Genomic DNA, 22,598 nt, shown 5'->3' with positions numbered 1-22,598 from the left:
TAAATAGTTTAAATCCTTGAACAAGCAGCCCTCACCTGTACCTTCTTTCTTTCATTTTTTTCCACACCCAAGAAACCCTGGAGGATTAACCCCGTGTATCTGCAAATGGTTTTGAAGCTAATTATGATTATTTGTGAATAAGGGTTCTATTAATTTCAGAAATGGTAGAGTTGATGGTTTTCAAAGAGACCTGTAATCTCCCATTAGCAAATAGGATTTAACTTAAAATAATTTTATTTGCATATATGTAAGGACCCCTGACCTTTAAGCAGAAGTCCAAGATTACAAGCTGTTTTACAAACGGTATAGAAATCAACTGCATGATCTCAAATAAATGCCCCCATCGATTGTATGGATAGTCGTTTATTTTCTTTTTAGTAGTTTTTGACAGGTGAGGAGGGAGTACTAACCGGTCTCGGTCCATTGTGATGTGCATTGGATTTAGTCTTATTATTCCTAAAATGGCTCTGCCCATCATATTTGAAAGCAAAATTCCTAGGAAAGCTCAAGAGATCTTAGTAGCACCAATATTACTATTAGTCAGATTAAAGAAGATAACAAAACCAATCGCCCAACAGAAAATGGAAAATAGAACAAACTGAGAAGAAAAGCACATTTCTCTGAACAGAAAATGGAACAGAAAATAAACGGAAAAGAAAAGCACCTTTCTCTGGATGCATTATTTGAGAAGAGAGAAGAAAAGCACCTTTCTCTGGATGCCTTATTTGAGAAGAGAGAAGAAAAGCACCTCTCTCTGGATGCCTTATTTGAGAAGAGATCTTGCTAAATGATCCCGGGCTGTCGCTAGTGCTTGAGTTATGGTCTGCAAGAAGAGAAGCACATTGATAAGTTTCAGAAGTTGATTTTGTATTCGACTTCAGTGAACTAGTAAGGCCAATAGATCTGGTCAGAAGAGTGGAGTACATCACCTGCTCAGACAATGGTGCTGAACCATCTGTGCCATGGGTTGCCACTTTTCCGGCAATAATGCTAGCATCTGTTTCAAGAATAATCCTGACGAAAAAGAAAAAAAAACACGGATTCCAATGAGTTTTTGAATTAATTAACAGCACTGGATGCTTAAGAGTTTACCAGATAACCAATAAAATCATAATTGCAAGAGTAACAGCATAACATATGTTTCAACTACTTTTGAATTAATAATATAAGCTGTAGGGTCCATGAATCAGTAGATGGAAATGCTCCCGAGCATCACACTGAGTCAAAGGGAGGTTCCACCTCAAATGTTTCACATGTCATCCACAGAGACCAACCAAGAGAACATTACTATTTTTACAAGGCTGAAGGCCAGCTCCAAGTCACAGTGATAACATCTAACTTGGGTCAATCCTCCATGTCTCTGAAAAAAGATCTGATTCCTGTGAAGCTACGATAAGCACACCGATCACTGTCAAGTTCAAGACAGTTGACAGTCAACTGTCAACTGTCTTGAAACATAAAGCCCATGTACTCTCTCCAGACAAAAGGATTAGCAGATGGATTGTTGGAGTCGTTATCATAAAGAGGGCAGTACAAGTTCTTCCTAGATATTCCCAGCTTCTATATCCTACTGGAGGGGAATGCTTCAATAGGGCATGATCTCATTGTAATAAAATGAGGAGCACCCACTACTGTGTAGTGAATCACACCTTTGAATGATCTGAACCGCCCATTTGACAGGTCTTGCTTTGCATCGCTAATGACCAAAACTCATGCTAATCATCGGTTGTAACATCCAATAAAATGTACTTTTCCTCAATGTACATGGACTCTTGAAGTTCGGATTGCATGATTTGGTGTATTTTTGGGCTATAGGAGATCCAAAGCAAGGCTTATCAAGTGGAAGGTTCAGATCATTCAAAGGGTGATGCTTTAGTGGGTGTGTCTCACTCAGTATTTCAAAACGCGACGAAAGCAAATCCTAGTTGACTCAGCACGACGCAGTCAAGTACTCAGTTGACGCGGCTAAGTACACGGTTGACGCGATTAAAATTCGAGAGAGTTTGAGGAGTTTTGATTGACTTTGTAGGGCAAACTGCACCAACCAAAGCAAATCCTAGTGGACTCGGCACGAAGCAGTCAAGCACTCAGTTGACGCGATTAAAATTCGAGGGAGTCAACTTGGGGGAGTCCACGATGACACGGGAGAGTTTTGAAACTATGGCCTCTGTCCTACAACTAGGTCATGACCTACTGAGGTACTCGTCTGCTACTAGATATCAACAGTGCTCTACAACTTTCCACATCCTTTTTTACAAATTTCCTTTTTACTTTTTCTTTTTTAATGCTTTCCTTCCTGATCCTTTTGCTTCCTCACATTATTTCACTATTTTGTAATATTGGTATCTAACCCATGCATTGCCCGGGCCTTTGCTACTTTGCTACTGTGCTTGGAATGACATGGTTCATTATTCTCAATCACGAGAAAAGAGATAACTGCTGCATTTAGATGTGCTTTTATTTTTTCCAGCAGCTATAGTTGATTTATCTTAAGGTTATCTAAATAATTTCCTGCATATGGGCATTTTTTCTTACACAATAATTTGGTACTTATAAGGAGTTATAGAAGGAATACTTATTTTCTCCACATACCTCTCAACATTAACCATTGATTATTCATAAACGTCTGATCTCTACATACATCATTCCTATTCTTACGAAAAGTGCAAAAACAGGAGCAGGTGAAGATATTCTTGCAAGTAAAGGAGTAACATTGCAGAAAATAGTAAAGATTTTGCTAAACATTAATTGTGTATGAAAAGCATCTTATTCATACCCTCCGTCAACTATCTCGTCAAGGCATAAAAGGATGAGATCCAAATTCTCAAGTGCTGTGGTTTTGTCTACATTGCTTCTGGACAAGGAGATGCAGCTTATAAGTAAATTAGCATAGATGCAGTAATCAAGAAACCCAAATTCGAATAGAGGAAAATGGTTAACAAGAAAAAGCTGACTAGACCCGAGGAGAAGGCTAACTGCATCGAAGAATCCCTGAAAAACTGTGGCTAAGATGAGCTCATTTTCATCATCACCTCCGGTAACAAAAAAATGCAGGTCCTGGACGAACTTATAGACGACAATGTAGCCGTCAAACATTACTATATCCGCTGTAAATGACAACAAAGCATCACATTAACAGGGCATGAATGCAAGTACAATTCCTAAAAAGTAAAACCATAGGGGAAGCCATTAATCAATATTTCAAACTTTTCAGCTAAGGTTTCTAAGACACTAATAGCAGCCCATAACTAGATCCCTCATAGACAATGAGACCTAGGAGAATATTATTAAAAATTTATAATTGCACAGATAAATTAAAATGACTTGGAACATGCAGGAATATTGCAAGAATAAAAGTTATCTTGACCCACAGTGTATATTATACCTGTAACGTGTGGGTGGGGTGGGTGGGAAAGCACTACAGATTACAGAATATCACTAAGAAGGATTACAAGCTAAATAACATGTTCATCCTGAACACATTACAAGCCAAACAATTTTCTCTGCAACTAGACATTACATGCTTGTCTTTCAAGCACAAGTGCAAATCACTGACGAACTTTCTTTCTTTGTATATTCAAAATCTAAACTTAAGTGTACCATATCGGATGTGATGACTGGCGACTATCTTAAAAAGTGCACATGAAAAGTGGCATCCGTCCAAAAAAGGGATGTGTTATCAAAATCACTTCCTCTATGAACTTGAATTATGTAGCAAAGCTCAGTTCAGCAGATAGTTGACTGCCGAAAATAGCATGATTCAATAAAAAAAATGCTCTTAAAGAGTATTGAGAGCTTTCACTGCATGTTCAAAAGTGCATTACAAAGAGAAGATGAAATAAACACAGAACATTCAAAAGTGCATTACAAGAGAAGATGAAATAAACACAGAACATTCAAAAGTGCATTACAAAGAGAAGATGAAATAAAGACATTAAAATAAACATTAAATTTCATATAAATGTCACCTTCAGTCCGTGCATTTGTCTTTTGTGTTTTCGTAAACACAGATTTCTCAAAAGCTAATTTTGCACTAAGTGTTGGCCAGTCATCTGAATAGTACTTGACAGCTACACGCTTTCCTTCAGAATCCATAAGAAGAATGTTTTTTATTGAAGGACAAGACTCCTGATAATACAAGAAAACAGTAGAAAATAAGATCTATAAGTTCATATACATAAAAAGTTGGAAGCAGTATAGTTATTGGTGCAAGGCATGGTTTAGATGCAAAGGGCTTCTGAATCACCGGGGGCTGAAACACAAACATTACTTTTTATTAATGTTTTACATTGTCGACAATACATTTGTGAGTTTATTATTACAAGAAACACCATGAGACCATTTGCCACGCATCTTGTGTGTCAACTGTGCCGAAGATGCACATACATTGTGCCACTTGTCATCATGTAGAGACATCATGCTACATAGATGACACAGAGGTACCACATGGCCATCAAAAATTTTGAGCAACTACAAGTACTCCCGTGAACTAGCTAGCATGGGATTAGAGGGGGAGGCTTCCCGCTTGCCAATATCACACCCTTTTAGACCCCTCACCCCCAAAAGTCCCAACAATACACACAATAGTGGCCAGCTGAAACAAAGGCCTTGTTCGTTTGAGATTGTAAAAACCGATTGTGAGCCCCAAACCGATTATTGGACTCAAAATTTAATTTTGAGTCCAATAATCGGTTTGGGCCTAACAATTGGTGGCCACAATCTAAAACAAACAGGGCTTCAAACTTCCGTAGAAGCAATTAAAGAAGCCTGTGTAGAAAGGATTCAAAAGAGTTCTCTAAAACAAGTGAACCATTCATTTCTCTAATTACGCACACAAATGCAATTAACATTGAGGTTCTTGCGCTTAGGCATTGTGTGAAATTTCTCAAGGACTAGAAGACAACTCACTGAACAACAGGGTTCAATAATCGTAATTATATGGCTAATTGACAATATTTCCCCCTTCATGGGGGTTCTTCCTAGCGACCTGGAAACAAACACGTCATTGCTTCATACTTGATCAAATATCTACGATATAGAAAGAAGCTAATGGTACGAGCAGTGTTCAAAAACTCCTTGACTCGACAAGGAACTCCCCCGAGTCGACTCCTTTTTGCCTTGGCCGCGTTCCGCATTGCACCACATCCGCATTCCGCGTTTTGCCCTACATAGTCATTAAACTCCTTCGACTCTCCCAAGTTATGACTGCGTCAACCTCGTCAACCGCATTCTTGGCCGTGTCCGCGTTGAGTCGACAAGGATTTTTCCTGGCCGCGTTCCGCGTCAAATCCGCGTTTTTAAACACTGGGTACGAGTCGAGCAATAAGGAAATCATGATTCATGGAGCAGCTTCTACTTTGTCACTCAGTAATAATATGTGTATCTTGTAGTAAGTTGTTTTTTAGCATAAGGTTCATAGTTTTTTCCCTTTAAACAAAAATTCCAATTCTTTCTTAATGGTAATTTCAACTTCTGTTTTTTTGAATGGTAATGGTAATTTCAACTTTAATGACAATTCATAAAGAAATATTGGTCTTGGTATGTTTAGCAGTTAAACCATAGGTTACGTTCCTTTTTCATCCAGGAAAATAATATTTGGTCCCTTTTAACTATGGCATATCCGCTTATATTCTTGCCCTTTCTCTCTTCTCCGCCTAATGTCCAACTTATACAAAGGCATGAACAGTTCAAACTTGACGAAAATGGTCTATTTTCTTTACTAATTGACGTCTAAGAATTCTAATTTTAGATGACACATTTTATTTTGGCCTTGTACACAATTGGTCATATCCAGATTTCTATAAAAAATTACCTAATAGTAAAAGCATAGCAAGTCCATTATACCCATATACTCCATTTGGAACCCCTATTTTGGTGCTTCTGCATAGCTTATCTGGAAAGAAAGGAACATGAGAGTTTTCAAAGGCGTCTCTAAAGATGTATGCAACATTCAAACACAAATCTTCACCGTGGTCACCCAATAGGCTATGAATTTCCTTCCTTTCGAGGAATATTTTTGTCATCTCGCCACAGGTCCTAGGAGGAAATAAGGTTGAGTAGATGTATCAAGGAGGGAGCTCATCCCAGTTGGGACTTACCTCCTCTTGTGAAGTTAAACATGAACTTTGATGGCTCTAGTCTTGGGCAACCCAATACCGACAGGTATCGGGGAGGGGGTCAAGAATACAGGCAAAGAGGTGCTTTGAGGTTTATCGAGGCCTATTGGCGAGACGGATTCTACTGAGGCGGAGATTAAGGTGCTTTGAGGTTTATTGGGGCCTCTTGGCAAGACGGACTCTACTGAGGCGGAGATTAAGGTGCTTCTTCGCAGGATCGGGCTTCTGGACCAAACACAATTAGATCATATCATCACTGAGAGTGACTCCCACGGTGCAGTCAGATTGGTGAGAGGCGAAGTCAATTACCCTTGGAGATTCGTGTATGCTTTTGAGGACATTATTGACATCGTTGAGGGCCACAACGCAGTGATCTGGCACATTTGGCATTCTGCCAACTCAGACTCAGACTATCTTGCCCGTTCGGGAGTCAACGGAGAGTCGATGTGGTTATTTGATCATCTCTCACTTTGATGATTTTCGAATTTTGTTTACTATGTTTGCTTTATTTTATTTTCCCTCTCCTGTATTGTTTTCTTGTATTCTCGATTTGTTTGGTGTATTAGACCACCTCGGTCGCTAGGATCTTGCCTTTGTATCAATAAATTTTCACCATATAGACCAATTCTTCAAACTGGAAATAATGACAAGATTATTGAAAACAGAACGGAAATGGTGGTTTGCTCCGAATTGATGTTCTTCTTAACAAATAAAAAATGAAACTTTTATAATAAGGGATTTGCTAACCGTCTTCGCAGAAGCACCTTCGCGCTCCGTCCTTTGCGAGTGATGACAGCTGCATATGTTGACTTTTGCTTTATTCATTTAATCCATTGCTTTATTCATCACTTGCAAAGGACGGAGCGCGAAGGTACTTCTGCGAAGGAGGCTAGCAAATCCCTTATAATAAATAAGCATTTGTGTTCTTCCCTATGCACTCTGCTTAACCATTCTTGTAATTTGTGCTCATTAGAAGGAGAAGACATACTTCATTTTTCGTCATATACTCTTTTAGTGACAGTAATTTTCGACAGTTGTTGACAGTTGCAACAACTTAAAGTGCATATCTAATTGCTTCCACAACCCATTATGAAGGAAGGAATCGGTTGTCGATCATGTTCAACCAATTCGAGTTAATTATCCATCACCATGAATACGTAGTTGATGTTGTGATCTGGTGGCCCAGATCATCCATATTGCCTGGCAATGCCATTCTATCGTATGCAAAATGCATTGATTGGATGATTATTACCATTCAATTAATAGAATTTTCCCCAATGAATATAGACCACTACCCAATTTTATTTCTAGACATCCACATAAAGATCGTAAATTAGATGGTTCTAAAATACTTAACAAGGTTCTTAAATATCTAAGAAAGTAGAGAAAAAATGAAAAATGAAAACTATAGATCTGGTGCACAATCGTCGACTGCTAAACTTCAGAAATACTTAACAAGGTTCTGAAATATCAAAGAAAAATCAAGATTGAATAATTTTAACAGAAATTCAAACCATAGAAATGGAAAGCTATAAATAGATCAGATCAGATCCAATAAGAAGGTAACTAAGAAAACCTAAACTGAAAAAAAACAAAGCGAAGCTAGAACTGAGGAACTACCATGGAAGCTTCTTTCTCGTTGCGCAGAAAGTTAGGAAACGATCAGATCCAGATGTAGCCTGCAAATGCAATCAAATCTATCAGATCAAAAGCTCAGGGAAAACGGGAAAAAAAAAATCACACGGAAAATGCAGAGAAAAACATTTAGGGTTTCACTTCCAGAGCAATCTGTTCTTCCTCACGAAGTGAAAGAAAAAAATAAGGCCGGATGAGAGGTCTCTTATTTTCTTTCTTTGTAACGTGAATTGTGAGCCGACTTCAAAGCTTTTCGACGTCAAATCACGTTAACAAGTGGTGCGATTTATACCACCGGGGGTGCGAAAAAATCAGCTCCCATAGAGTTTTATCTACCGTGGGGACCAAAAATGTGAATGATATGATATGTAATGGTTAATTTAGAGGGATATTATCATAAACTGACCCTCTAGTAAAAATTGAATAGGATTTCTTCAAGTTATCTTCTTTCCTGTGTAAAAAAAAGAAGGAAATTTTACAAATATTTTTCCTTTCCAAACCTTTTTGAAAAATATTCTACAAAATTCCTTTGATGTGTATTATTGAGAAATTATCTGATGAAAGGGTAGGTTGCCCACAATCATAGTAACTAGTAAGCAAAACGCCGTTTTAAATACTCTGTTTAAGAAGTGAGCAATGATAGATACAAGGGAGCCCTTGCATAAAGAGCCGTAGAAGGGCTCTTGATTGGATCCGCATCATTTTCGGTTATATTTTAAAATTGGTTGACAAAGTAAAATCAGTTATATTTGATGACGTGGATCCAATCAAGAGCCCTTCTGCGGCTCTTTATGCAAGGGCTCTCTTGTATCTATCATTCCTCTTTATAAAGTAAAAAATGTCCATTTTTTAAGAAAAAGTTTTAAGGAGCCATTTGGATACGTGGATTTTAGAATCCTGAATTTTCTCAAAATTGTAGTCAGGAGACAAGAGAAGAAAGAGGAGCAGCCGTCGTTTTCTGATTTCTAGCTCTTCTTTCTGAAGGCAAGAGAGCTGGCGATCGTCCCAAGTTTCCAAGTTTTAGAAATCTTAGGATGCGGGAGAGATTTCTAAAACATGGGTTTCTTATTTAAAATCCTAGAAACGCTGCCTGGACAGCATACTGGCTGCTTGATCATGACCCTCTTTTACACTTTTTCCAAGCTAAAACCTGGATTCTAAAATCTGCGTATCCAAACGGCCTCTAAGGGATTTGCTAGGGTCCATCTCAAAAGGGGCATTCGAGGCTGTTGCATGAGAGAGCAGCCACGTAAGCTCACTTTTCAACAGATTCTGTCTTTTTCACAAGGTGGCTGCTCTCTCATGCAACAGCCCCACAAAATGCCTTCTGCAATGGTCCCTAGCAAATCCCATTTTAGAAATGCCAAATTTACCTCGAGAGGAGTTATACTTAGCCAAAAACCACGAACAATTATTCCATGGAAAAATGTATACCGCATGGGGAGAGCAGATACCGCATAAAAATGTATAAAAACTGAAAAGAAAATAAAAATTTTGAATTAGTTTTTAGGAGCTTCTCATGCTTCGCATTCCCACCCTCTCAATTTTCTCCATCTCTCACATCTGGCCCCACAAATATTTCATGGAATCTTTTTCCATGAAAAACTACAATAGGCATTATTGGTAGGACCCACCGTGCAATGAGTTCGTGCCCTACCTAAGCATTCCTCCAGTTGGACATCTATGTAACACCTCTTGTAGTGAGAAGTGAGAACAGTAAATGAGACACATTCATATGATCTGGACCACTCATCATCTGTGGGCCACATTGATGACGGCTTTCAAATAAGACCTATCCAAAGAGGGTCCCACCAGAAGAATGTGACGTACTAATCTGCCCTTACAGACCCTATTTGAGTCACCAATAATGAATAATATAGGAGACATAAAAAGGCCAAACAGGTAATGAATCTTGTCACCATTCGATCAAGATTGGATGATGGTTGGACGCAAGCCCCACTTGCTATAATTCTTATGAGATGGTGAGACAAATACAAAGGGTTGCCCAAGAGCATGCAAATGTAGCAACACAGTACTGGGTATGGTGAAAAATCAGAACATCTAACATGGCCAAGACAAATCAAGTCAGACCCTTGAAGACCCACACAAAAATCAATTGAATAACTAAAAACAGAACTCGCATAGAAATTGATCAAAGCTTTGGCAAGTTCTTACTCAGATAAATAGTTGATGTATTTTCATTTCTTCAGAATGTTGACATCCAAATACTTGATCAAGTAAAATTCAATTTACCGTGAAAGAGAAAAAAATAGAGTTGTGAGAAGATAGACGAAGTTACATCTTCAGAATGAAACATAACACACTCAGAGAGTTACTTATATTCAACACCACATTTAGCTAGTTCATCTGCATGTGGTTCCGCAATGAATATGGATGATTTTACCCACAAAGAAAGATGTATGCTAGACAGAAATCAGAATCTGGAAAAGTTGGCAGAGTGATATAACTTGCAACCTCCATCTGATTAAGGATGATGAACAAAACCCTATGCAGAGCACGGGTCTCGGCCTAAGATGAGTCAGTGTAGCCGATCAGGCAGAAAAAGGAGTAGATGTTTTTAGTGTTTTTCATTTTTAGAATGGCAAGGAGTAGATGATGTTACCCAAGGAGTCCCTAAAAACGCCACCATTACCTGCTATGCCTGGGTTGTCGATAGAGCAACCACCAACAGTGAGTTTGAGAATGTTCCTTGGAGGGGGTTTCCCCCTAGCTACAACTTTCGCTTTAGGAATAGTGCTAATCGTATGCCAATTTCCGATAATACTATTCACTGAATAGCCCGAGAAGGACTTCTGTTGCAAAGCCAAGATGCCATTGTGAATCTAATTTTTGACGCGAGACAGCTAGAGAGGGAGCCTTTATCATAAAAAAATCCGAGAATTCTCTCCATCCAAATGCTCTAAAAAATAGCAAAGGCTGAGAGGTACCAAAGGATCAAATCCGGAGACGTAAAACCTGGCATCCTCCAGCCCAAAATCAAATCATGGATCGAATTGGGAAGAACCCAGCTGATACCGTATCACCTGAACACATGCTTCCAAATGAAGGATCACACTCCGCAACGAATACATAGGTGAGATATAGATTCTTCTTCTTAGTACAAAGGTAGCACATGTACGTCGAATGTTTCCATTCGACCGTTGGAGTACAGAGGAGCACATGTTCGTCGAATGGAAATTTTGATTTCCGAGCCTGTCCTGCTTGATTTCGGTGAATGTCCTAGTCCAATAGAGAGCATGTACTCTTGGAGGGACTAAAGGTCTCCAAACCTTCAGCCAAGGGAAATATATCACAATAGGATGGCCCTATAACTTCAACAACGATTTGACTAAGAATCACCTCTTGGATATGGGACTCACACCCTAAGATCGGGTAGATCCAAAGACAAAGAAATGAAAGATACTTCCAAGCTGCAAACAAGGTTAGTAAAACAAATAATTTTAGGGTCTGTAAGGTTCTGAATGATTTAGCTGACATCTTGAATTTATTGCTGACACACGTGTTGTGCCGTGTCCGACACGACATGCGTGTCCACACATGGCGACACTCCTTTGGACACTTTTAAATGTATTGCTAGAAGTGGTAGACTTAATGTGGATGGGTGGACACATTTTGGTACCGTGTCAAGTGTGACATCCTATTTTATTATAGAATATTGTGTTTACCTCTTTTATTATAAACTCTTCTTTAACTAATATTTGTTGTTGTATCCCTTCCCCTAAACCTAAAACCCTAAACAAACTCTTATTCTAATACTATATTTGTTGTAACACTATATTTGTTGTAACATATTGGTCTCCCTTTCTCGTCGTATATTGGAGACGGAAGAGAACTAGATTAAATTGATGAATGCGTTGCTATTTGATTATCGTTGATTAATTCTAAGATTTATTAGTTTGTTAAATGAATACCATATTTATATTGTTACAAGTTTTGATAGTAATCAGTAATTTTATGTATATACGTGTCACCATTTCTCGATTTTTAGACGTTGCCATGTCAGACAACTCGTATCCGTGTCGAAACTCGACAAACGAATCCATATCCACAAATTATGATAATGTATAGTTTCTATTTTAGCCGTGTCCCCGTTTCTAAATTTGGGGGCTTTCTGTGTTCGACACTCGGTGTCCGTGTCAACACGTGACTGTGTCCACAAATCATAGGTTCTGATACGAATCTACCTCCCAAACTACCCTTCCCCTCACCCTTTGGTCACACTCAGACTTTTATTTTTAATCCTTGCAATCCTAAAAGGCTCAACAACATGTTACATAATGGAATAACATCTAACCATCTATAAAACCAAAAACCCACGCTCTTCCCATTCCCCAACCTAAATCTAATCCCTTGGGTAAAGATGTCAGATGGGGGACAAATTCACGCTCCGAGCCTCGACCTCTACCTAATCTACCCACCTCTCACGCATCCCTTGCTTTCCCATACTTGTTAAATGACATTGCTACACAGTGTGTCATTTTCAATTCCACAAAGCCACAACCAATTCCCCAAAGTACATTATTCCTTCTGACTAGGTTACCAATCCTTTCAACTCATTCTCTCTTAGGAAAGAACACTTGATCCCATCTAACTAGGTATTTCAATTTTTTGCCTACCTCCTTACCTTCCACATAAAATCCCTTCGGAGTTTTCCAACTTTTTAGCAACCACTACCGGAATCTTGAACAAGGACATGGAGTAGATTGGAAGATAGGTGAAGGCCGTTTAATGAGGGTGATGTGACCTCCAAAAGAAAGGAATTTTTCCATCCGGCCAGTTTCTTCTCCATCCTCTTCATGATTGGATTTCATAAAGCAATAAAGGGGATATCCAAACCAAGTAGCATATTGAGGTACAATAACATAAGGGAAGGCGTTGAGCAACCCGAAAACCCTTCAATCAAACCAGATTCTTCGACTTTCACGAGCACCCTACTCAAGATTCTCCAACAATCGTGAAGAGGGAGGGAGTGAGCTCAAACCTGAAACAGTTCAAACCATCTCAAAATGATATGCAAATTATGAATTTGGTCCTGAATGGCTTGCTAGAAAATGATTATGTCTTCCGCAAACTGAAGATGAGAGATGCTCCCATACCTCTAAGTCATAACCCGTCAATCAAAGTAGATTCCTCGACTTTCACTAGCGCCATGCTCAAAGATTCTCCAAAAATCGTGAGAAGAGAGGGAGTAGGTCCCCTTGTCTTAATCCCTTAGAACTTTGGAAGAAACCCCTTGGGTTTCCATTAATGATCACCAATTAGAGGGGTTCGAAATGAATTCATTAACCCACCGCCTCCAAGTTAGCCCAAAGCCCATCCTTTCAAGCATGTAATCCTTTTTTTGATCGGTTTTCACTGTCAAATCCTTCTATCACAATCCTGTGTCTTGCCCTGTGCTCTCAAGAGAAGCCAAAGTGTGGAAGATTCAAGCGCCTCCCAGAGTTTGTACCTTCAGTTGGACAGCATTTCGTTGTCGGATTCAAACAATTGACTTTCTTCGGAAGAGAAAAATGTTGATAGTTGATCATTGTGCCCTGTGCATAGCGTCAGGGGAGTCGGACGACCATATTTTCATGAATTGCAACCTTGTGAGGGAGGTGTGGGGTAAAATCCTTTGCAGGTTTGGGATGTCGTGGGTCTGCCTCGCAAAGTTGTCTGATTTATTGGAGGGTTAGTCGGAGGTCCAATGGAAGAAGAAGGGCAAAATTCTTTGGAATGTCCCTCTATTAGCAACCTTGTGGGTGCTATGGAAAGAGAGGAATGATAGTGTTTGAAGGCACAACGAAGTCTCCTCACTTCTTGTTCGTTAAAGTGTTAGCCCTATCCATCTCTTGGGTAAGGATCCTTCCCTCCTTTAGGTTCGTATCCACCTATGACCTGTGGGAGGCATGGTTGGTTATCTGCAATAGCGTCGAGCAGCGTCCCACAATCCTTCAAGATTGTGAACCCCCGCCTCAAGGGCTCCTTAAGCCGAATTTTGACGGATCTAGTGTGGGAAACCCGAGTCCGGCGGGCATTGGAGGTGTGCTAAGGGACTCGAGGGGAGATGTCATATGGCATTTGCAGGGCTAATTGGAGTTTCAGATACGACCAAGGGAGGTTTGTGTTACCCATCAGGGGATAAAATGTTTAGATAAAGGTGATTGTGGAGGGTGATTCCCTCAATGTCATCCGTCGGCTTAGTGGCTCTTCTGTGCCCCCTTGGGATTTGCCCAGTATTTTGATGAGATCCAAGACATTATTGAAGGAACTTCGATTACCTTCATTCACGTCCGTAGGTCTGCCAATAGTGTAGCAGATAGACTTGCCAGGAAAGGCGTTGTCAAGTCGGGGTTGGAAATGTTTGACTTTCTCCCCCCCTCGACCAGATTTATCTCTCTTGTCCTCTATGCTTTGTATTTGATTTTTGGGCTCATGGCCTCTCTACTCTGTATTTGTTTTTCAATTCCTCTTGTAATGCTTAGTCTGATCACCTCGATCTGACCTTTTACTTTGTTTTCTTAATGAGAAATTGCGACCATTCCAAAAAAAATAAGGAGAGCGGGCCCTCACAAGATCACCAATGATTAGAGGGAATTGCCTGTCCTAAAATTGCCTAATGACATTGATATTAGCCTCGTTTTCAACGTAGAGGACTTGGTTCTCTACCAGGGACCAAATACATGTTTTATGGTTATGGAACAAGCTATTTGTCTACCTTCAGTCCCAAGGCTTAAAGAAGATATTGAAGACATATTCGATGATCAAATTTTGTTTATAAGTAGTGCCAACTACCAAAAGTACCTTGTTCATTAGAATGGAAGACCATTGTTCGACTGCACAAAGATTATTGGTGAAGAGTACCACCAGATGAACCCCAATCTCTATGACTATTATCACTCAATTTATTAGATGAAATCGAATATTTTCAAGTCAGGAAAAGATGATAGGGACCAACTTAAAGTCTATAGCTTTAGGAACAAGAAGCGGCAAAACAGTCATTCGCAAGACAACTACGATCAAAGAAGTCAACCCCAAGCTTTGGTTTGGAGTTTCAATGAAGGGATGGGCCCCATCTGAGAGTTAGAAGGTTAAATAGTGTGTGAGCAATGTCACTTTAAGTCATAAGGTGTAATACGGCCGTTTTCTTTTTAAATCACTTGAGTAAATTATGAGAGTTTTTGAAATAAGATAGGGCCCATCAGCACCATTCAAGAAAAAAGATAGGGCCCATCAGTACCACAACTTGTTTAAGTTAGTGAAGGCTTATTTTCGTGGGAAAGGAGTTGGGCTTTTTTTCATGAGTTTAAATTCTTTTGAAGGGAGGACGAACCTTGTAGAGTTTAGGGTTTGTGTCTTGAGGGTCCACATGTCTAAACAAGTTGCAGGAAATTTCTAAAAGTCATTTTGAGAGTCTATATATGTAGGCCTTAGCGCCATCAACTTTTTTTTTTTTGAATGGTAGCCCCATCAACTTTATGATCCTATATTTATGAATGAAAAGAGCTTCCTTGCACAACCGTGGAAAAGCGTTCCTCTCCAATCGATCTTTAAGTAATTTCTTTATCTCCTGTTGGTGTGAAGCGATCGAATCCAGTAGTGTAGCGCCACGGTGTTATCTACATCTTTCTCTTTCTTGTACGTGTTCTAAATTGAAGAACTATATACTTTTTGTGATTTTGATATCTAAAGTTTCTGTGGGTTGTTGAGTTTTATTATAGCTTGAGGACAATATCGAATGGACTTGATCTTAAATCTGATGGTCAGACCGAATTTGATCTGATTCTATTTTTGGAAAGTTGTTCAAACTCCAAGTCTTTGTTGAGTTGGAGTTTTTTCTAAAGGATTCATTTAGCTGACCCCAACTAGCTTGGGACAAAGGCTTTGTTGAGTTGAGTTGAGAGAGTTGTTCAAACTCCAAGTCAGCTAGATTAGAGCGAGTTTTACATTGCTGAAAGTTAGAGGGAATCTCTCTCCTAGGGTTGCATCAAGACAATCAGCCCAGTTTAAAATCACAATCTATATCATTTTTGCTATTACCTTATCTAAAAGATGGGAAATACCCCAGCTTAATGCCAAAAATGCAATTCCTAAATGGGCACCTCGAGGAACCTGTTTACATGGAGCAACTTCTAGACTTTGTTGATCCTGCTTGCCCTCATCATATGTGTTCTCTCTCTCTCTCTCTCTCTCTCTCTCTCTCTCTCTCTCTCTCTCTCTCTCTCTCTCTGTTCCTAGTTTGATCATTTCAGTACATTTCTTCTGCATTTTGGGATCCTTACTGGTGGAAACACTTCCTTTATTCATAGCTTTATTTCCAAAGTTGCCATCGAGTTTTGTATGAAAGATCTTGGTCCTCTTCATTTTTTCTCACTAATTTTAGCCACATACTCCCCTTGGTATTCTACTTTCTTAGTCAAAGTATGTTAAGGTCATTCTTTCACCTACTGCTGTGTGGGTGCACTCTAATACTTGTCTCTTATCCATCCTAAAACACACTCTTGGTATTCTGTGTTAAGGTCATTCTTTCACGTGCTTCTATATCTGACCGTAAAGCAATTTCTACTCATGTAGCTCTTAAATACGCATTCTTTTTCTGACAGCACACCCTTTCATGATGTTACTAATTATCGTAGTATTGTGGGTGCACTCTAATACTTGTCTCTTATCCATCCTAAAACACACTCTTGGTATTCTGTGTTTAGGTCATTCTTTCACGTGCTTCTATATCTGACGGTAAAGCAATTTCTACTCGTGTAGCTGTTAAATACCCATTCTTCTTCTCACAGCATACCCCTTCATGATGTTACTCTTTATCACAGTATTGTAGGTGCACTCTAATACTTGTCTCTTATCCATCCCAATATATCTCTAGTCTGTCAATCTTGCTTGTCAATACATGCATCCTCCAACAGTTTCCCAATTCCAACTTGCCAAACATTTCTTATGATATGTTCAAAGCACTATCTCAGTATCTCTTATGGAATGTATTTGCTGTGTGACACTACTCTAGGTCTATACTTGTTTTCTGGAGCGGATGGGGAAGGTTTTCCTATTACAAAAAGTTCTACTAGTGGTTATTATATTTTCTTGAGCTTGAATTTAATTTTGTGGGCCTCAAAGAAGCAACCAATTGTTGCTCACTCAAGTGTTTGAAGTCGAATATCGCTTAATGGTGCATACTACAGCTGTTCTAATATGGATCTCCTATATTTTTCAAACATTATACATTATGCTGAGAACTCCAGTTATTTTTTTTTTTCATAATATAAGTCCCCTTTATATGTCAATTAACCTCATTTTCCGTGCGCAGATGAAGCATATTAAATTGGGTTATCATTTTGTACGAGACAAAAGTAGCAAAAGGATCTCTTGTCACAAGATTTGTTCTGTCATCTGATTAACTGGCTGACATCCTCAGTCACTAATCCTTTTTTGAAGGATGTTTTTTTATTTCTACATGCCAGGTTGGGCCTTCATTGCCCACTCTCTCCAAAGCATGAAAGGGAGTCATAAGGAAGGTTCTTAACTAATGAAGATGGTAGAGGAAACAAAAGGCAAGAAATAGCAAGAAAGGACAAAATAACAAGAGTATTCAGAAGAGTTGTAAAATACTACGAGTCTTCAAATAGTAAGACATAAGAGGCAGCAAGTGGAAGCTGTAAATTCGTAAGATAGGAAGAGTTGTATTCCATACCATGAAATGAACGAAAAAAGCCACACTAGTTCGATATCCATATCTTCACATCATGCAATAATAAAACAAGCTAACACTCTTTCAGTGTCCAGTTACAATGATCCATCATAAATTTGTCCTAGCGTCTCATATAAATTGAAAACTATTCAAAAATTGTAAATTGCATATACTGTAGATTTGGTTATAAGACTGAGCTTATTTATCAGATCCAACAGAAAAACCAGTCCACATGAAAATTGACAAGAAAATCTTACAGCCAAACAGCATAAGCGTTACCTGATTGCTGATGCTAGCATAAATACCATCACAACCAAAGAGCCTTTGTCTTCGTATTGTCCATAAGCCATCATTTTCTGATGCAATGACCCCCTAAATTAAGTACCAAGTTCATGAGCCTCGGCACAACAAATCATGAAAATAAATTATCCAGACAGTGTAGCGCAAAAATTTGGCCTTGCAGAACTTCTGCCATTTAAGAGCATAGCAAAAATACTCAATCAGCAACCAACGGATCGACGTAGGCAATATGGTTCCCTTCAGCATCTATATTAGAAGTAACATTGGCATCGAGTAATAATCACATTCAGTGCTCAGGAAGGGCAGAGGTCATCTTTTCTGTAAGTCACCTCTTGATTTGGAAATTCAACCATGGAAAAATGGGTGGGAAATGAGCACAGAAACATCCAAGGCAGAAGCAAAATACATTAAGTTTTGACTTAAAACACAGGGATCTTGGTTACTTGCTTCTCACGCATTCCACCTGAATTGTTAAATCTTTGATTCCAGCATCATGTAATATGTGGGACACTTCCTCCTTGGTAGAAGCCTTATCAATTTCTGCTGAGACGTGAAGGTGGAGCGTCCCTACAACATCTGTGTTCGTGAAGCTCCAAATGTGCATGTTTTGTATACCACATACTCCCTTTATCCTCATAATATCATCAAGAGCTATTTGCATATCCTGCTCTTGGACTCTAGGAACTCTTTGAAGCAAAATTTCAGCTGAGTTCCTCAGTAATGGAATTACTGAAGATACGATCAAAATAGAAATAAATATTGAGCAAGCAGGGTCTGCAATAACCCAACCCTTGTATTGAATGAGGAGAGTCGAGATGACAACCCCGACGCTTCCCAATGTGTCGGCTAGAACATGCAAGAATATGCCTTCCATGTTGTGGTCAATGTGACGGTGCTTTCGAGGTTCCTTCTGGAGTTTTGCTTCGGAAGATGACTCTTTCAACTGGGAAGAACTATTTCTTGAGGTGGAATGACTAAAAGAATCTGACTTGACCGAATTTGTATGACTACAACTCTCTTTATGAACATGAGACTCACAGTGTGTGTCACCGCCATGAGAATGATTATGAGAGCAATCTGAAGAGGTGATGATGGGGTTTTCATGGACATGTTCCAACTCACCGGAGCTTTGATTGGGATGATGGTCAATATGATCGTGATGATCATGTTGATGACCATGGCAGTGGTGATCTTGGTGATTTCCAGTCGTACCATTTTCTCCATGGTTGTCATTATGATCATGGTGATTATGATTATGTAAACCATAACCAGTGTTGGAGTTTTTTAGCAGCCCAATGGGATGAACTTCCTGATGACTATGGGAGTCTTTTGCACCCATAATTGTGTCACTTTCTAGAAGATGATCATGATCATGATGATCATGACCATTCCCACATGATTTCTCATGGGTTGAATCCAAGGCAACTGAGATGCTCTGGTGATGATCATAATGGGGCTCGTGATCATGAGCAACATGGTCTTGAGGGTGATGGTGGTGGTCATGATGATGTTGATGAGAATGAGAATGTGAACATCCAGCACCACCATGAACGTGATGGGCGTGATGGTGTTCCTCATGAAAGAACATCAAACCCACCACATTCACGACAAGCCCGCCAATCGATACAGTCAACAAACTATTAGTCGAAATCTCTTGAGGATCAAGAATCCTTTCAAATGATTCCAGAACTATGAGAGCACCAACAAGCACCAAAAATACAGCATTTACATAACCCGAAAGGACTTCAAATCTCCCACGACCGTAATTAAACTGATTGTTCGCAGGCAATCGTGAAATGTATGAAGCATAGAGCCCGATTGCCAGTGCTGCACAGTCGAATAACATGTGGCAGGCATCAGATATCAACCCAAGGCTATTGCTCATGAACCCAGCAACAAACTCCACAACCATATAAGCAGTGTTGATAAAAAGGAAGAGCGCAATTTTTCGAGATTTCCTCTCACTCAGAATATGACGAATAGGATTCAATATCATCGAAGAGACTGACTCCGAAGAACCCGAACCGAGCTCTGGAAAGTTCAAATAAGGGGAACCCAATTCCCTGACCGAGATCCATAGCAAAAGACCACAGAAAAGGAAACCCAAAAGTGAGAGCTCAGGGAAGTAGAAAAGTTCCAAAACAAGAGTGCAAATGAAGGTCACAACAAAATCCTTGTGTAAATCTCTTGCACTCACTAACTTCTCTTCACCATAGTTTTCACTCAAAATCACGCCAAAAACAACAGTATTCGCCAAATTCCAACCAAGATTTCCAACAGAAATGCTATCCCCTTCAACAGTGAAAAAACTAATAACCGCAGGAAAGAAAAGCAATACAGTAGTTAAAAAGAGTGAGAACAAACGAACTCTTTTCCTCCCCAATTGCCTAAGCGCCCCCCAATTCGAAGATGAACGCTCATAAAACCCTAGAAAACCAGAAAGGAAAGGAAGCAACATGGGAAGAACGCGAAAGCAATTACCTTTATTATCATCATTTGAAGAAGAAAAAGGAAAGCATCCAATCCGATCCCAACTGTTGGATAAGAGAAACAAACCAAGGAGCAATGCAGAGAAGCCGCGGACTTTAGAAGCACGATCGGAGAGGTACCGGTTACGATTGTCGGAGATGAATTTTCCGGCGAGGTTGCCAGAGAATTCGGCGAGGATAGTGGCGGCAGTGCCGCAGGATCGGAGAGCTTGGAAGCGGAGGAGGAAGATGAGAGCGAGGAGGGCGGATTTGGAAAGTAGAGTTAGGGTTAGGGTTAGAGAGAATTTTTGTTGTGGGGGTGGTTTTAGGGTTTCTTTGGAAGGGGAGAAGAGAGAGAAAGTGAGGGAGAGAGAAAAGGAGAGGAGAGAGAAGAGGAATGAGAAGGGGAAGAGAGAGAAAGAGGGGTTAGAGCGGAGGAAAGGGAGGAGAGGGTAGAGAGAGCGGAGAGAGAAGAGGAGGAGGAAGAGAGAGGAGAGAGAAGAGTTAGGGTTTGAAGTGGAAGAGCGACGTTTTGAAGGGGTTGGGGTTGAAGAAGGAGAGAAGGGGAAAGAAGAAGAGTAAGGGTTGAGAGGGTATTGAGGGTAGAGTCGGGATGTGGGGGTGCGAGGTGGGACGGAGAGTCGGAGGGGTCTATGGAGGTGGTGATTATTCATGGCGTGATGAATGATTTTGGTGTTTGAGCTGATGGGAAAAGGTTGGGATATGGTAATCTTAGTCACACACAAGGAAGATGGGGAAGGAGTTAAGGAAGATCATGCATCTTAGTTTTTACTTCGTAGGAGACTTTGGGGGCAGGGAGACTAGAGTCTGCATAATTTTGTCCTTGGATAGTCTCTCTCCACCTATTTTTAATGGACCACTGGTAGGGCTGGCAACGGTTCGGTTTGACCCCAAACCGAAACAATCCGAAATTTGAATCGGTTTGGTTCAGTACCAGACCGAAATTTGAATTTTCGGTTCGGTTTTGGTTCGGTTCGGTTTGACCCCAAACAGAAACAATCCGAAATTTGAATCGGTTTGGTTCAGTACCAGACCGAAATTTGAATTTTCGGTTCGGTTTTGGTTCGGTTCGGCTAATTTCGCCACCCCTTACTCATAATCATTAGAAATCGAGGGCAACGGTTCGGTTTCGGTTCGGCTTGAAATTTGAATCGGTTTGGTTTACCGAAACCGAAGTTCGGTTTTGGTTGGATTGCCACCCCTAACCACTGGGGTTGATGGGACTTGAGAATTGTAAAGTTAGGGTTTATCTTATCCTTATGTAGGCTTGCTATACTTCAACAAGGTCGGGAACAGCCCAAATGGTTTGGGGATGGCATACATATGGGGTAGCGAATCCTAGGATAACTTATCCGAGGAATTCTATTATTCACATGGAGACAGTTAGGGGTGTCAATGAACCTAGATGATCCGATGGATCTAGAGAATCCAAACTTACTTGGACAGGATTTGGTAACAAGATTTGGGCACAACGGCGCTGGATACGTTAGACACGATTTAGATTCATATTTTAAGATCCAAGATCATGTTAGATCCGACACACACGTAGCTAGATCCGATTGGAGTTGCAAATGTAGGAAAACATCCGTATGGACACGATTTAGGTATAAAATCTATATTCAATATCACATTTCCTCCTTTCGAACCAACTAAGGTCTCAAAGCTGATTCTCTCTCTGTCTCTCCCTCTCTCTCTCTCTCAACTTTCTTTCTCCCCTCTTGGATTTTCTCACAGCTCTAAGCTCCAACCATTTAGGTATTAACCTAACCTTAGACTATAGACACTTGTATGAACTTTAGATTAATTCATTTGTTTGAAAGCATTATCTTACGTGTTTAGAAGTTTAGACCAGTCATAGATAAGAGATTAGTGACTGATTCGACTCAGTAAATTTTGTAGTCACACTACTAACAGTGGACAAGATATTCTAAATTTCTTCAAAATTCTATGTATAATGTAGGTGGGACCAATGACACTTTGATGAATTGCCTCGTTCGAAATGGATCGTGAAGAAAGTAGATCCAAAGAATATTCTAAATATGATTTGATCAATAAGTGATCCAGACGGATCATTACCTAGACACTGGTGGTCCATTCTAACACGGAAGGAAAGCTGGAAGTAGAACGTGATTCTTCTAATGTCATTTCTTGGGTTCAAGGGACAAACGTCAGTCCATGGAGATTAGCTAAGTTTTTGGATGAGATTAGTTCTATGATTAATGATAATTTTCTCTCTCAATGATTCCATGGAGGCACCTAGACGCCATGAATACCAAAAGGAAGTGTGTGAACTAACCAACTTATCATGTCCTCTAGAAGACATGATGCACTAATCTATCCAATTTTAAGATCTCCCACCCAGGA

General features: G+C 39.8%; 2 protein-coding genes across 2 annotated transcripts; both read right to left on the bottom strand.

Annotated features, from left to right (window-relative positions):
* Positions 1-513: 513 nt before the first annotated feature.
* LOC143879407 (coatomer subunit zeta-2-like) lies at positions 514-8,035 on the bottom strand. Its single transcript, XM_077381782.1, has 7 exons — positions 7,879-8,035; positions 7,737-7,795; positions 3,969-4,128; positions 2,960-3,107; positions 2,777-2,854; positions 930-1,014; positions 514-823 (listed from the first exon to the last, which is right to left on the bottom strand). The coding sequence occupies exons 2-7, from the start codon at positions 7,737-7,739 to the stop codon at positions 764-766; spliced, it is 534 nt and encodes a 177-aa protein (XP_077237897.1). The 5' UTR covers positions 7,740-7,795; positions 7,879-8,035; the 3' UTR covers positions 514-763.
* Positions 8,036-17,455: 9,420 nt separating this feature from the next.
* On the bottom strand, positions 17,456-21,039 carry LOC143879406 (zinc transporter-like protein). Its single transcript, XM_077381781.1, has one exon. The coding sequence runs from the start codon at positions 20,885-20,887 to the stop codon at positions 18,185-18,187; it is 2,703 nt and encodes a 900-aa protein (XP_077237896.1). The 5' UTR covers positions 20,888-21,039; the 3' UTR covers positions 17,456-18,184.
* Between the last annotated feature and the right edge of the window lie 1,559 nt (positions 21,040-22,598).

Source organism: Tasmannia lanceolata, unplaced genomic scaffold, assembly GCF_043159265.1.
Source record: "Tasmannia lanceolata isolate RefF3 unplaced genomic scaffold, GAP_Taslan_0.1 ptg000006l, whole genome shotgun sequence".
NCBI classification, from domain to species: Eukaryota; Viridiplantae; Streptophyta; class Magnoliopsida; order Canellales; family Winteraceae; genus Tasmannia; species Tasmannia lanceolata.
The sequence above is the reverse complement of the archived record's forward strand: the minus strand, read 5'-3'. Positions and strand labels throughout refer to the sequence as shown.